Source organism: Pocillopora damicornis, chromosome 4 (assembly GCF_964200805.1).
Source record: "Pocillopora damicornis chromosome 4, jaPocDami1.2, whole genome shotgun sequence".
Lineage (NCBI taxonomy): Eukaryota > Metazoa > Cnidaria > Anthozoa > Scleractinia > Pocilloporidae > Pocillopora > Pocillopora damicornis.
In genome coordinates, this window is record NC_142673.1 from 14974277 (window position 1) to 14991002 (window position 16726).

The 16726-nt window shown below is 38.9% G+C and overlaps 1 protein-coding gene across 1 annotated transcript in view; it reads left to right on the plus strand.

Moving 5' to 3' along the window:
• The window catches only part of LOC113675669 (A.superbus venom factor 1), a 29585-nt gene extending 13518 nt beyond the window's left edge, over positions 1-16067 (plus strand). The window contains exons 18-42 of the mRNA XM_089202914.1: positions 53-127; positions 555-606; positions 1225-1278; positions 1435-1581; positions 1964-2093; positions 2877-3105; positions 3480-3716; positions 4321-4372; positions 4829-4903; positions 5300-5395; positions 5623-5814; positions 7419-7497; positions 7876-8038; positions 8586-8666; positions 9037-9205; positions 9580-9746; positions 10568-10729; positions 11110-11175; positions 11868-12199; positions 12408-12495; positions 12902-12970; positions 13683-13788; positions 14193-14288; positions 14461-14538; positions 15275-16067. Coding sequence (XP_089059040.1) covers positions 53-127; positions 555-606; positions 1225-1278; positions 1435-1581; positions 1964-2093; positions 2877-3105; positions 3480-3716; positions 4321-4372; positions 4829-4903; positions 5300-5395; positions 5623-5814; positions 7419-7497; positions 7876-8038; positions 8586-8666; positions 9037-9205; positions 9580-9746; positions 10568-10729; positions 11110-11175; positions 11868-12199; positions 12408-12495; positions 12902-12970; positions 13683-13788; positions 14193-14288; positions 14461-14538; positions 15275-15579 — 3300 coding nt within the window. The 3' untranslated portion in view covers positions 15580-16067. The remainder of the gene's footprint in view (positions 1-52; positions 128-554; positions 607-1224; positions 1279-1434; positions 1582-1963; positions 2094-2876; positions 3106-3479; positions 3717-4320; positions 4373-4828; positions 4904-5299; positions 5396-5622; positions 5815-7418; positions 7498-7875; positions 8039-8585; positions 8667-9036; positions 9206-9579; positions 9747-10567; positions 10730-11109; positions 11176-11867; positions 12200-12407; positions 12496-12901; positions 12971-13682; positions 13789-14192; positions 14289-14460; positions 14539-15274) is intronic.
• Positions 16068-16726: the final 659 nt, after the last annotated feature.

Below are 16726 nucleotides of genomic sequence, written 5' to 3' on the forward strand. Positions count from 1 at the left end.
AAATGTATCAAACATTATATTATAAGTGAACCTTTGGTGTTTTCTTTCCCAGATTTTTAAGACCATAGAGGGACTTGATCTTGGTTGTGGTGTAGGAGGAGGACGGAACAACAAAGACATTTTTAAGGTTAGTAGTAATACAGGCCTGACTAAAAGTGAACAAAAGATTTCTTTAATTTACAAGGTATTGTCACAAGCGTATAGGAAATCTTCCTCATATGCTAATCCATTTCTTAAGGGACGCGACACTTGAAAGTTGTTTTGACGCTTTTGAAGAGTCGATTGGCATATTAGATTTGAAAACTGAAACAATAGGGGAAGTTTGAAAATATTTCACTCGTTTGATGGAGTTGGTGACTTGAACACTGATTCATTCACAAGTTAAGGGCATGACCACTCTTTGAAATTTTTCTCAGATCACCTCTGGGTATGTTTCTAAAATGAACTTGCATGCTTTGATAGAAAAAAGTATAGCCATTTAGTTTCTCCTGTTTAGATTCTCAGGAACTTAAAGGTTGCGATAATTTTGTTATTATTTTTTCTTGTTTTCTTAGAATGCTGGTGTTGTCCTGATGACAGAGAACTTTGTGAGTGACGGGAGAGAAGGTAAATTATTGCGCCGTCAGTTTATTCACTGTAGGAAATGATCATCAATTTAAGAAGCTCGTGATTGTCACACATATTCTCCTTGTCATTAGTATAGGAAATGTGAAGGGAACAGTGTGGAGAATATCAATACTAATATTATTTGACTTGATTTGATTAACCTCTACTAATACTTACTGGCTGAAGGGGGCAAGTTTCCAAAAGAAACTGTGTTGCTTCGTCGTTGGGGGTATGATAAGATGATTTGGTTTTAACAGCTGAGTTGGTAACGTGAATTGGCCATCGTAAATAGTTTTTAAAGCTGAAGTTTCAAGCGCTAGAACTTCGTCCGAGCGGAAAGATGAATTGTGGGTTGTGCGTGGTTTATTTACTGTCCATACAAAAAGATGAAGCTACGCTGTTGGTGGGAACATAGTAACATGAAAAACATAATCATAAATTAGGTGAATGGAAAGTGCTCGTTGATACCAAGAGGATTAAGAGTTCCGCCGGATTTGAAAGATAAATTCAGGCCCTTCAAACTCTGAAACCATTTCACTAACCTGAAGAATTCCCTCCTCTTAAAGTTAGTTCAAGGTCGAAAATCTTTACATTCTTTAAATCATTTTTATATGGCAGATTACGGCTGCGAGCACAATAATGCTCGGAAAAAGAGGAGTGCAAGCAAAGAAGGTGAACAAGTTTTTTTCGTAAAACAATGTTCTTCCATCCAGTTTTATTTTCGATCAGAATTTCCGTAACACAACAGTTGATGTGTATTTTTATTTATCTCTTTTTCTTTTCCCATTTAAAACTCAAATTCGTCAGTGAATGTTTTACACTCAACAGATTGCAAAGCATACTGTAAAATGGGTGAAAAGCCAGACGAGGAAGGGAGAAGCTGTGCAAGGCGCTACATAGACGACACTACATTTGCTTCGCCCTCTTGTAGGACAGCGTTCTGGCGATGCTGTAAAAAAGCTTTTGGTGCAGAAGGTATGTGTTAAGTGTATAGGCTCGTCATTGCCCAAGTTTTCACTTCTCTTTCGCTTCAAACGACAAGGATTTGTTAACTCACATGGTAAGTACCTCATCGCAGGGTTCCCCACCGCCTTTCCCCAGGATTTTGTCAGGTTTTTCTAGTACCCATTTATATTTGACTTCTCTTTAACAATCGTTTGATATGATTTTCATCTATTCAGAGGAGAGACATTCTCATAAGAACTATTATTAAGAAACCAATGAAAAGTTTGATAACTTCATCCTTATTGGCTGTCGGTGTAAAGTTCCTATACGTTTATTTTTCCAATAAGATCATACTTTTGAAAATGTCGAGAGGACTAGTTGGATGCCCTCTAAAACGCTATTTCTCTTTCAGATTCTGCACTTCTGGCAAGAAATCTGGACCTCGGTGATGACTTTGGTCCAAGTGAAGAAGAAATCCTCTCTCAAACACAAGTCAGATCTTTTTTCCCGGAAACCTGGATCTACGACGAGAAAGTTGTTGGGTGAGGCATGTCTATTCTTAAAGAACTGCTTCCGTGATATTTTATTATAAGATCGTACACATAATTGTAAGCGACCGGATCAGGGTGGTACCGAAAAGGACTGTTGTTAGTGAGATTGGCTGACTTTCAAACCTTAGCAGAATTTCATTACCAGAGTGATGTGGAGAGTAGTTTTCCAACACAATTTCTTAGACGACATCGAAAACTTGCCACCTATTATCTGAGAAACTGTTTCTAACGCAGAAGAAACTTTTGAACTAGGAAGGGAGTGAAAAGTAGGTTTCAGTGGCTTCAATGAGGTTAGAAACATGTTTCTGAACTACATTGGGATTATTTTTGCATGAATTCGAGGGCAAAAAGGCCTCATAAAATTTAATGAAACCTTAAAGACCAACGCTTCCTAGGCAGGAATGAAACAAAAGGATCAAAGATTGTTTAAGATGAAGAAGTTTAACCCGAATTGCCAATGACGAACATGTAGAGATTAGGGTTAGTTTTCCAAAATCTTCAACTGTGATGTTACTCCTTTGATATGAACTAATGTAATGCAAGGCAACAGAACGTAAATTAATCTAATACAACCTTCTAAATCATGTCATGCCATATCATCTCATGTCACGTCATGTTATGTTATGTCATGTCATGTCACGTCACGCCACGTCGTGCCACGTCACTTTACGTTACGTCACGCCACGCCAAGACATGTCATGACATGTTATTTCGTGTCACGCCTCGTTTTGCTATGTCTTGTCACGTTACGTCATGTTATGCAATGTTTTATAGCCCGGATGGATTGGTTCAGATGGGTGTCACCATACCCGACACCATTACCACGTGGGTCATGCAGGCCGTGGCAATCAACAATAGAACCGGACTGGGTCTAGCCACGCCTCTCAGGATTTTGGCATGGCGTCCAATATTTCTCTCTCTGAAGTTCCCATATTCAGTCAAAAGAGGAGAGCAAATATCCATCCTGGCAACAGTGTTCAACTACCATAATCAAGAGCTGAGGGTGAGTTGGAAATTAAGAGTTGTATTTTGACGCTCTTGTTGTAGAATAAAAATCAAGTCATCAGTTCATTCAAAGAAGACGAATGATGTGACTGAATGATGTTAAAATAGTTCGTGTCATCCTTTAAGTCCCTTTATTGCAATCTGTCCCATTTTTTTTTTTTTAGAAATTTCCTTTAGTGTGGGAAAAAGGAATAACAAAAAATTAATTTTACATGGCAGGCGTCCGGAATTCGAACATACAATTTTTTAAGTGCCAAGAGATAGGAAAGGCTCGATAAGAGTTGAAATTTAAAGGCTCATTCACACAGGCGAGTTTTCCGTCAATTAACCCTTCGCAATGTAAGTGCAAGTTCTCCATATTGTCTTCTTCAGGCAAAAATTTACCTCCAGGGTGACAAAGATTTTTGCTCGATTGCTGCTGATGGCAAAAAAGCTCAGATTGGTATCGTTGATATTCCGCCCGGCAATGCTCGCTCGGTTGCTGTGCCAATTGTTCCTAAAAGAATTGGAGAAATTTCAATTGAGGTCTCAGTCATACTAGCAGGTGATGTTGGTGGAGCTATGATGAACCAAGCTGGAGATTCTGTGAGAAGAAAACTTTACGTTGTGGTAGGTATTCCATTCATTTTTTCTATTTATAATATCATCATCATATTTTCACAAGAATATTGGGGTGGAACTTTTAAGAACATGATAAGAATGCTCCTTACCCATGGCTGAGAATTTGGTACGGAACAATTTTTTAATGGAAAATAAAATTCGTTTTAATCTCATGAAAGCATGTCTTAAAATTACCATCATTTTACCGTGAACAGTGAAGTCTCTAGTGGATCGCCTCTTTTAATTAATGTGCATGTAGAGCAGTTGGGTCACAATCCATAAATTTTTTTCCGTTCTTAAGCGCGCGGCGCAGCGTCCGATGTTCTGGGTGTGGTTTGAAACGGCGGAAGCCGCGGGTGATATCCCTACCTCGTTTGTTGATTCTGTCCTGCATAAGCCCCTAGCCATGAAATCCTGAGATAAATGATAATCACAGTCACCAAGATGAACAACCATAACTTTTTCAGGATATAAGAAGGGTTGATGAGCCCATACGATGGACAGAATGTAGGAGAGTTAGGGATGGCGAAAGGGGGATCACCGTTATTTTCCACTTTTCTTTGCTGTTACTTTCAAGACTTTTTAAACCGTTTCCTATGACATTTCATTTTAGCCGGAAGGAAAGGAAACTCGAAAAACACAGTCTTTCGTATTGGATCCAAAAGGTAAGCTTTCTCGAGTAATACAAACTATATAAAAAGAAATATTAAGACAATCTCTTGAAGACGTATATTGTTATGTTAAGGTAAGTGTAATTTTTTCCTCCAAGCAGAGGCTTCGTAGTGACAGCGCTGGCTGCCACTACGATTCCTCGACCTGTTGCCTCAAGGGAGTTCGGTTTTTTTGTACCCTGTTGCTCTTACTCCAAGGGTTTCTTTTTTTCTGAGAGATTCGTTAGTTTTCTTCCCTCTACATCAAAGAACACTGCTAATTTTAATTTGGCGTAAAATCAGTGAACGGAGAACCACTCCATGGATGCACCACTTTTTAGTTCTATGCAGTTATTTGTTTAGTCATTTTGCTTTTTTTCTGGAAGTCCTTTTAGCTTTTCATTGCGTGTTGAGGAATGAAAAAAGATTAACCATGCTGTTTTAACTTCATTTATCTTTCAATTCATGTAGGAAACCTAAACGATGGTCCTAAAAATGGAGATCAAAAGCAAAACAAACCAACTGCAGCGCCTTTCCAGAGTCAATGTATGTATATGGTATTTTAAATGTGCGAAAGTGAAAAGCTGCAATTCTGAGATGAACGATTAGAATGTGTCGGCTGAAGTTTTTTATTTTTTTCTGAAAGCCGACGATTTTGTAGGGATTACAATCTTGACAGACACTTAGTTATGAAAATAAAGTGAGTGAAACCTCAAGACATGGCTTGAAATCCAACAGACGTGAGCAACAAGATAGGAGTGTGGTTTGAACAACAAGACTGATTTGAAACAAGGATGGTTTCGAATGAGATAGCGGTTGCCCGATTTTCTTGGAATCAAAACTAGCAGTATGAACAAATTTCCACTATTGCATAATTTGGGATTACAACATATGCAAGTTACTATAAAGTATTATAATCTCATTAAGTGTACTGTTTCTCAGCACGAGTGGATGACAACGGTCAGCACGACGTTATCAACTTGGAGTTTCCAGAGAAAGCCATTCCTGGTTCAGTCGGTGCAGTAGTTTATGTGACAGGTACGTACGCGATTTAGAATGTGTCCAGTCGTTTCCCGAGAATGTCTAGACGCAGTAATAAAAAGGAGAGGGTCTAGGGAAGGAAGAAATTGTCATCGCTCTCAGGCTCCCTCTGCACAATCCTTCGGCCTTGTCTTTGTTTGAAGGAAAATATGGAGACATGTTGATCCAAAACGTGTGAAAACTTGGAGCTTTCTAACTGGGGATTACTCTCTTTTTCGTTTTAGGGAATCTTCTTGGTCCAGTCGTCAATACTACCATTGAGGGTGGTCTGGAGAGATTTATTACCCAACCCACTGGTTGCGGGGAGCAAACTATGATAAGGCTTGCACCGAACGTCTATGTTTTAAAATATCTGATGAACACCAATCAGCTGACTGGCCCAAACGAAGCAAATGCGTTTCGATTCATTCAATCAGGTAAACTTTGTTAATCATAATTGTCTTACAGGCTTTGAACAACTTACTGCCCAGCTATCTCTCTCGATAGTTTTCCCGCTCTCTTCACTAGTTGAAGGTATGAAACAGACGTAGAAATTTGATATGACGGACAGCGTTCGTTTATTTAAGTGTAGCTACACTTTGGAATAATCCGTGTAGTGAGAGTAGCCATTATGTTACGTTGTTTGTAAGAGTGAGTGTAAGTGTTCAGCTAACGATTAACATGGTAATTTATCAACTGAGCTGATAACGCAAATTGGCCACCGTTAAGAGTTTCAAAGCTGACGTTTCGAGTGTTAGCCATTCGTCAGAGCGAATAACATTGTTATACTCTCCCACCGACGCAGCACCATAGTTTCTTCAAACTTACCCGATTTATTCTTTTTAACGATTGCGTAACCCACGTGCCGCAGTGGTAGAGATCCGGACGAGGAATTCGAAGGTCCTAGTTCGGATTCTTCAGGATACTTTTTAGTTTCTTTCTTTTTACTTTTTTTATCCCACATCTTTGGTAATTTTTTTTAACTATTATTTGTGAAAAAATTATTTATTCTGTGTTTAAAGAGAATGGAAACTTTGATTAAATGTGAGCAAATTTGACAAACTTTGAACTACGTGATGAGAAATTCCATGCAGAAATATCTTAGTAGGTGTGATCGACGCATCATGAAAACTTGATAGAAAACTTTTGTCTTTGAAGAGGTGGCATTTTACTGCTTGAATCATCGAATTGAGCCCAGGAAATCCGAAGATACATATTTTTGTTCAGCCGTGACAAAAGACGATAACAAAAGCTACAAAAGACGATAAACACCTCAAACAAAAAAAAATATTATGGCGTCTTGCCGAAGCGTGATGCCGACAAAACGAAACTTTTCTTAGCAGAATATCTCATTAGGAGTGATCTGCACATCATGGAAACTTTGAGGAAATTTTTTTCTAAAAGGAAAGAGTATTTCACCGTTTGATTGGCGAGTTATGCTCCGAAGAGCTGCTAAATTTGCGAAGAGTAAGGACCCTAATCAGCGGAACGGATAACGGAGGAATGGCGAAATGACCAACAAAATGGAATGATGGAATATCCTAAAACGTGGAATGACTGAACATCCTAAAGCGCGGAATGCCTTGTTGTATGAAACAAAAAAAGTCTCAAAAAATGGAAGTCAATGAAATAAGATAATTATTTGTAATTAACAGGCAAAGTTAAACAAAGCATAGTGAAATCATTATTGGAGCCTAGAGGATAGGGGAGCCCTGAGGCTTTTGAGCTAGCCCTTATAAATTGTTATTATTACTATTGTTGTCGTTTTTATTATTATTTTTATTATGATTATCTGTTACCATTTAATTATTGTATGGACGTTATATAGTCACTATATTCTCGAATTATCCTTCTCTTGTGGAACAGGGTGCTCATAAATGTTGGGGATGCGTCAGGTTTTCTATTTTGCATGTGAATATCTACAAATCTTCTTTGACGTTACCTTCTGGGGTCGTAATATAACCTCTATTCCTGTTCAATGTAATAAAAATTGTCCTAGATCAGTAGCCATATGCAGTCTCACACTAATTTTTTTTTATAGGCTATGAAAGAGAATTGACTTATCGCCGAACTGATAAGGCTTTCAGCGCTTGGGGAGATAGAACACCAGGAAGTGCATGGTTTGTAAAGCAGAATTACCTTGTACAATTGATAGGATATTAAGTGGAACGAATATGTACCTGGAATATAAGTCCTACTACTTTAAACTTTCTTCATAAAGTAGCTTACAGTATACGATCCTGAAATGTTCTACGGGTTTGCAAGTAAAGCGATTGGGGTGCGCGGTCGTTTCACTAAAAATCAAAAGTCGTTTTGCATTAGGCCTAAGTCGTGTCGCCTCAAAGACTAGGTTTGCAATATTTTCATTGTCCTTACCGTATGCAACTCACTTTGGTGTAGTTTTCTTAAGAATGTTTATCATGCATAAACGTAGGTTAGTTTTCTTCCACTTTCACCCTTGTGTGTTTTCTAATCGCATTTTTATTTATCAAATCAAGGCTGACTGCCTTTGTCATGAGGGTATTCTGCGAGGCTCAACAATTTGATGGAGTCAATATTGATGAGGAAATGGTGTGTCAGTCGGTTGACTGGCTAGTAGGAAACCAGCGCGCAGATGGGGCCTTGCCCGAGGTCCAAATGGTCTATCATAGAGAGATGGTGGTAAGTAGTACCCTTATTGGCCTTCTTTTTGGAGGGCGGGGCGGGGGGGTGAGGTCACGCTACGCATGTCATGCAACCAATTTGGGAAAGTGCTTTTTGAAGACAAGAGACTTTAAACTGCACAGGTTATAATCCCTTGTTGAGGGACTTAACAAAACGAGTGTTGCGAAGTAGTCTACATCGCAAGGTACGCATCTTGCTCCGAACCAAGCAATATAAAAGGACTACATAATATTGAATGTCTCTTCGCTGTACTTCAGTATGTGTAGACTTTATCTTAGAGGTGTGCATCTGGCAGATCTAACAGATGAGCTTTTACTAGAGGAAAAAGGAAATCCTTAATTACGGAAACGTGTTTCTAGTGTTGATGATCTCAGAAAAAGCTAGGAATTATTGTAGAAAACGCCATAGGGAACAATTTAAGTGAAGCCTCCTTCCCAGTCCACTTCGCCCTTGTGGCGTTCAAGAAATAACAGTGATCTTCGCTACAGATCCAGAATGGTTCGCATATGTGATAACGCCAAACACAGTGGTGTTGCTTTTTTAGGGAGGTGCTTACACAGAAGGAGAGGTTGCTATGACAGCTTTCGTTTTAAGTGCCTTGGCGGAATGCAAATGCTCAGGAGCGGTACGTACTCATCCATTTGACATTTGAGGTCCTTTTCACTTCATATTACATTTTCTTTGTGTGTAAATTTCAATTTGTTCAGGCAGTTTTTATGTTACCGTAAGTACTTGTGAAAAAGAAACTCCCCAAGTGTTCCTATCTCTCATTTTTGAACGACCAACAGAGCATACCCATTTAACAGTTTACTGAACAGTAGTGCCTTCCCTGGTCTTCTAATACCTTTCACTAGTTTTATTTGGATGTCTTGTACACCTTCCTCCTTCAGAAACTACTCCATCGCTGACATAGTGATCCCGTATCAGGTTATTGTATTTAAAACAACTTTATGTTTAGTGGACTTCAAAATAATTACTTATATACTTTCTCGTAGGCCTCAAAAGCCTCCATACTTCGCGCAACAGACTACTTGGAGAAGCAGTACAAAAACTTAAACAGACCTTACAGTATGTCTCTTACAGCATATGCTCTGGCATTGGTAAATAGCAAAGAAAAATTCAACGCTAATGACCGACTTGTACAAACAGCTATATATGACAATGGTAAGACAATGGTTTATGAAAAAATTTTACTGGTTTCTGGTTTGTCATTCACGTTGATGAGATAAAATAATAAGGGAGAAAATAAATTTCACAATTTGGTAACAATAATTTAGTTCATAAAACAATTTATACAGAAAGAACTTCATATTACGTTTGATAAAGCATAATTATTGTCCAGTTTGACGCGTATTTTCGTGTCGTCCCATATACTCGTCAGAGACATCACCTAATTTTTTCTGGGCAAACTCGTCGAGCATCAGGCACAAAATCCGCTTGCAATCAACTTTGAGGCCTGATGTATGTTCGAAATGAGGTGTTCATTTTCGACCACTTTGAATTATTAATTTAATTTTTGTTGCCGTATCTCCTCTTAGCTAAAAAGTCACGTTACTGGAACACTGGTGGCAATGCGTTGGATGTGGAGACCGCTGGTTACGCACTGATGACTCAAGTTCTCCTCGGACGCACAGCTTATGCAGGTCCTATTGTGACGTATATGACCAGTCAGAGGCAGGGTGGTGTTGGATTCGTGTCTACTCAGGTCTGTTTAACAAAGTAGTTGAAATAGCGCAGCTAGCGTCAGTATTCTCCAATTTTTTTTGCCTTTTTTCGTGTACGTAAACGTCAAACTGCTCAGTGGTCCGGATAATTTTGAAGAATAACTCCCTGAAGAAACGTGTCGTCTGACAATCGACCGACAGTCAGTTGTCTGTCAGTTATATGTCGGTGGCGTGCCGGTTATCTGTAGGCTGACAGGTGACGCATCGTTGGAAGAGGGGAAATTTTCTTCGCAATTACCGCTGATCTCAGCAGTTGCAAGTAAAGCTAATGCGTGGCCTTATTTGCCAACCAACCTCTCTCCCAGGGTTTGTCTTTTTCCCTCCCCCTTTTTACTTCAGGGGTTGTAAGAATAGAAACACTGGAAACAAAGCAGCCCGCTAACGAGCTCTCTACAGTGTTGTTGGATGGTATTCGAATGCTCATGAGGGGCGAAAGCGACCAGCTCTCACTGGACATCCACTTTGATGGATCTGGCGCACACGATCTTAGGACGGAGAATTGAGAATTTTCACGGCTCTTCCTATTTTCTCAAAAACACTGAATGTACTAAAACCTTTTAGGGTCCAACTGTAGGATTATTCCAAATATTTCAGTTCCTTAAGTTACTTACGAGCCTTTTTGTTATAAACAACAAGAGGGTTCTAATATTATTCACAGCGAACTTAATTGGAAAATAAGTGAAGATTTTTTTTTAGATCACTTTTATATCAAGCTAAAAGGTTTATTATCGACTTTTGTCTATTGAGCTTTTTTTTCGCAGCTTTTCTCGACAATGTATCAATCAGAACTATTTTTCTTTAGGATACAGTGGTAGCTCTTCAAGCTTTAGCTATGTACAGTGAACAGACCGCCGGTAACAACTTGGATCTGAGAGTGAAATTGTCATCAGTAGTGGATGGAGACTGGAAACCACCGCCGGTACACATCACGCCAGATAACGCACTGCTGCGGAGACAATTCGATGTAAGGATTGCGAATGAGATACTTTACTTATAGAGAAATTTCAATGGAGGGTTTGAGTAAGCGAGAATTGCACTGTTTTGCGATGTGTCGCTTCGTGATTTGTGTAGTAGAAAGCTCGTTTCGCCTTTTCAAACGATGTGGTGTGCAACCGAAACCAACCGTGGCCTTGCCATTCGTGTTTTTTTTTGTTTTTTTTTTTTCCCAACAAGGCAAAATTAAATAACGCAAATTCAAAGCGATCCCGGAACATTTCGGCACAAAATTGAAAATTGCTTTATTGGTGAAAATTGGAATCAAAACGCATATCGTGTTCAAGGGTCAGTCATTTTATGCGCAAAGTTAAACCGGAGAGTGAAGTTCATCTATGTGTTTCATTGCAGATCAAGAATCTCCTTGGGGGAGATCTCTTTGTCGACACTCAAGGAACCGGTGTAGGAATGCTGGAGGTATGGTTAACAATTTATTCAGTGCCATAGTTTGCGGACTACACCAGACACAAAATGCGGAAAAAATAAGAATACAAGTTATAATACATCGGGACATGGAATGAAAATAACGAGCTTGACTCTTAGGAGTTTTTATGCGCCGATCATGACCAATTTGATGGCCGTGCGCGAAAATTGCTTTTGATTGATAAATTTGACGACATTCTAGCCCCCCCCCCCTTTTTTTTTTTTGCGATCTTCTCATTGATTTGGCACTTCACCTATCTCGCCTTTCGCTCAGCGTCTTTATACTGCAATAAGTTAGATAAAATGTACACTGTATGAGTAGAAATCCCGCAGGAAACAAGAGTTTTTTTCGTAGGTTTAATTTGTTGATATAGATAGATATATATGGTGTGTCATTGTTATGAATACACTTTCACCATGAAGGATAATCGTTTGTCTTGCGATGTGGTCACTTTCGTTGTGAGTTGTTGTCAGCTATTAAAAGAGAGATGCGAGATGTTGTCAGCTATCAAAAAGTTTAAACAATCGACAATTTCTCTTATCTGAACCACCTTACGCGGTGAAAAAAAATCAACTTGAAATGCTTTGCTTGCCGCTTGAAAAGGAGACATTTTCATTTCCCTGCACCCTTTTCGCATTATTGAAAGAGTAAAAAATTGTCTTTAAAATTTGCGTTTAAATTTCAGGTTGAAGTTCGTTACAACGTTCCGTCGACTCGCGGCGAGAGTTGTAAGTTTGACCTAAACATCACAGTGAAAGAAATCAAAGAACCTAAAGTGGGCAATTTGTTTGGTCCTGTGGAAGATGAAGCTGCTGATGATAATGAGAAAGGAAAAAAGAACGACAAGGGAGGAATAAATCGGTGCAAGAAATTAAAAGGCAAGAAAGCGAAAAGAAAATGCAGAAAAGAGGAGAAAGAAAAGCAAAAGAGGAGGAATAAGAACAAGAGTAATAAAAATAAAAGGCCTCCGCCTAAACATCAGCGCGTCAAGAGCATTCACTTAAAAGTTTGCACTAGGTAAGTTTTTATTCCTCATTCCTCAATCCCCAGGCATTTCGTCAGCTTTCCCTGTCGGTTCACCCGTACCCTTTTATACTCCCGGGTGGAGAGTGGCACTGGATGAGGGTGAAGTGTCTTGCCGACACATCTCTACACAATGACCCGGCTATTTCTCGACCTCAATGAAATTCCTGTAGGTCTGAAATGTTTCTCATTACATTTCCAGGTACAAAGAGAAAGGTAATATCGGAATGTCTATAATGGATATTGGAATTTTGACAGGATTTAAACCCGATCAGATCTCACTGAATAAGGTAGGTTGATGTCGACCTCGCTATCAACACAATCGGTAAGAAAATTAAAGTGCACTCAATTTGATTGTAATTGCCTTCTATCCTTCTCTTCGTTTATGTTTCGTATACATTTGATATTTTTGCTATTAATCCTCAAATAGGTTTTATTTAGTTGTCGCGGTTGTGACCGCCCTTCTCGTTTTTTGATTCAGTGTCTTCATTGCACTTTGGTTGTTGTTGTACATGAGATTGTTTCAAACTATGGTTCGCGAAACTGTCATCGTCGTGACAGCGACATCAATAAACCTGGAAAATCGCTGGAAAAAAGCGCATAAGGAAACGATTAAAATTTTCATAAAACCAAAGTTGGAGGAAAAAGTGTGTCATTTTGAATTAAAATTTTGAAAGCTTTCTTTCCTTTTAACAGTTGCAGGATATAGCTGAAGTGGATAAGCTTGAGGTCTCACACACCTCACTGGTTGTTTACCTCAGTGAGGTAAGATATGTAGATCAGTGAATATGAATCTCTACAAGCCTAGGTTTCCCTTTCATACAAGGAGGCACGGGGGGAAAGGATTAAAGGCAGCATTCATTTTCCGTCGTCGTCCCCCGCGTCTTCACCTATATCTCGGGCAAAATTCTTTAAATTCAGGCGAGAAGCCAGTAGAGTACAGGAAGTACGCCGGAAAATTCTGAATCTGTAAAAGACGCAGTAAATGGCGGTCTAGTTTGAGCTAAATCATCCAAGCTAGGGTCTACTTGTGATACATCTAGAGTACACCCTTGGCTTTGGTAGGCTCTCTTTTAAGTATAAGTACAGTCAAGCTGATTCTTCGGAGTCAACTGTATAGTCTTGATCGCGTGATTGAAGTTCAATACTGATTGTTTTGTATTCGCTCACTTCTCAAGCCATTGAATTCAATGCAAATTTTGTCGTTCTCTAAACGGAAATCTTTTGCTAAACTAGAGTAGTTAAAGGAAGTGTTCTCGTTTTATCATCCTTTTCCTTATCCGTCTTTCCACTTGAGACACTTTTCTGGGTCCGTGACCATTGGCGCAGACCACATTAACATGACCATGTTACCATGTGGTCTCCGCAGTTGCTGTTCACTAGAAATCGTGTGTCTTCTTTCTGTTAGTTGTTTTGAAATATTAATAGGAAGTGATCCTTGTTATACTAGTGGCCTTATGATCATTTTTCATCGCAGATTCGCAGTGACCGTCCTCTGTGTGTAGATGTTCGGTTTGATAGAGAATATTATGTGGGAGTCGTGCAAGCGGTACCGGTGAATGTATACGACTACTACGAACCAGGTCAGAGTTTATTTAAAACTTAAATGGAATTGATATAAAGGTTATGTGTAATGCATTGTTGAATGTCAGGTTCAAGAGAAAAATATTTCATCGGAACTGGCCCCGGTTGTTCGAATGGTGGTGAACGCTATCTGCTGGATTAATCTCTATCCAGTGGATAGCACAGTTCGTTTTGTGAACCCATATCCGCTGGATAGCGATTTATTCGTTGGATAGCTTTATCTACCTTTTGAACAACTGGGCTTTGATGTTTTGGTCTGGTTCGTTCTGGTTCTATTGTCATTGTCAAGAGGGTAAATACTCGGAGAAATTAGTCATGTTAAAGTTACTCGGAATTCTTAAGGAATTAAGTAAATATTTGTATACTTATTTGTTTGTTTGTTTGTTTGTTTTCATGAGTACAGATCAATCCTGCAGCAAATTTTATGGACCTGACAAGCACAGCCCGTTGAAGTTGGGAGTTTGTGAAGTTGGCTCAAGATCGTGCAAATGCACCCAAGGTGAGGGTTATTAGACAGAATAGACACCACTGTTTGAACGATTTTGTCAACATGTACGTCTGATGACATTAAAAATGGCTTAAACAACTTAGTAACTCAACATCAAATTAAGCAATCATTCGAGGAGGGCGTTCAACTTATTCATTGCTGTAATTTTATTTCCCTATTCCAGATGAATGTGCTCAAAGAGATCCTCCTATTGGTGATGTGGACAAGCTGATTAATTTAGCTTGTGACAATTACAATTACGGTAAGATCGCCACTCCTTTTTAATTCGAAGCGTAGTACCTGCTATTATGACTCAGTATAAATCTATTACCGTTCTATCCCAAATGCTGCAATCTGATTGGTTACTCACTCTCTATTCCGTGATATATGGTGAGTAGCCTAGCATTGTGTGGTTGTAAAGTAAACGAGATAAAAACACGAGCCTGTCCTGTTGTAAACATTTGCAAGGTAACTAGATTTAATCTAACCAATAGATTATTCGCTCCCGATTTCTATGCGTGAAAATTGATTCGGGCTTCGCCCTCAACAACAATTACTCGATAAAAATCTCAAGCTCACAATCTAGTTGTTAGAAAACACTCAGTTCTCAATTCAGAGGTTTGGTCGGTGTAAAAAAATATGGGACACTTCATCATGTGTTATATAGTGTTGTGCTCTGAAACGACTGATTGATATTCTATCTGAGCATTGTATGGTGGCTTGGGGTGTGAAACTCAAAATGTTACAGGATCTGCCTTCACTAGGGACTGTATTGATGAATAGTGACAAGCTTTAGAAAAAGTCAGAGAAACCTTGCGAGGTAGGGGTCGGTCGGGGACAACCGGCAACTTTTATGAGCACCTTAGTCGCTTTATGATACAAAAGTCGGGATGAGCCCACGAAAGCGGATAATGAAAACGAATTAAAGAGTTCAAAACGCTAGGCAAGGAATTTGATTCCACTTTGCTTGTATAACGTATTCAATAATTTACTTACAGTTATAAAAGGAAAGGTTCTGCTGATCGATGAAGACGGAAGTATGCTAAACTACGTTGTCGAGGTTTTGCAAGTTATTCAACAAGGCCACAAGAACTTAAAGGTTAGACAGAGGATCGAACTCAAGAAACGTGGATCGTGCCAGAGTCCCGATATGAAGGAAAATACAGCGTACTTGATCATGGGATTGGATGAAGGGGGCAGGTACCAGCTGGACAAGACTGCGTTTGTTAAACTGTGGCCAGAGAAACGTGATCTCAACAAGGATATTTTGGAGGAGTTTGCTCAGAGATATGTCTGCCCTTAGTCTTTTGAACGAATATTGCCCATTTGATTAGTTTCGTCTACATTTTGCTAACTTGCTAAATTAAGACATTTTATCATTTCCAAATTGCTGTAAGCAGCCCAAAAGTAGAAGATTACTTGCTCCAGTTGCCTTATGTTTTTTGTAGACTAGATACGTTTCTTGCTGTGTTAGCAAGTGAGTTATTTTTAAGCATTAAAAAACCTTCAAAGGCATGCGTAGTTTTTATTTCGTTATGAAGACTAACAGATAATTTGGCATAATTCATGTTAATTTAAATACATCCTGAAGGAATTCACATCGAAGAAAAATACAATGAGTTTCAAAATTGTTTGCTAAGAAGAAGTCTAGAAAAATCAAACAAACAAACGAACTAAAAAGAAAGAAAAAGAAATCAACTTGGACAATATCTGGTTGATCAATAACACATATATTAATTAAGGAAAGTGTCAGTTTATTCATGTTTAATAAACTAAATGCATTAATTCTTACCATCGTGGATTTTGTCTTATCAGAAGCCATAGACACAAAAAGGGGCCCAAGGGTTTTTATTTTTTTTCTGTCATCTTGCCTAGAGCTGAGAGCAAACGATTCATCCAGTTTGTCAGTTGGATTTCGACCAATAACTTCAGAGCACTATATTTTTTCTTAGTTACTGAGAGCGTCGTTTTCTTTCTCGATAATTTCAATTTCTAACATACAGGGATTTTCTTGGGGGTAATTTTCTTTGTCAGGGTAATTCAGTGTACGGGTTAAGTCCCTCAATTATTCATTTTCCCTCTTCCTTTTTCGAAATGTCAACAGCCCCTTTAGAGCTAACCTGCAGATATGATGGCATGCGCTCGAGGAAAAAATGGAAATAGATTGATGGGCTACCTTTTCCCGAAAGATTTCCAGGAAACATTAAAAAGCACCTTATAGCGGCAACTAAATAAGTTATAAAATTAGGTTGACAAGGTGATGTCTTTAAGTATAATGAATAAACTTTTCTGGAATAACGAAATGCTGCTACACGTTATTATGCAGCTGTTTCGAGAAAGGTCGGGAAAAAATCGTAAAAATGCACGCAACATCTCGAAAGGTATTGTGAGTAGTTTTCAGGTCCTCAGGTTTCAAGGCAAACCTGAAAAAAAGCCAGTAAGGACGAGGC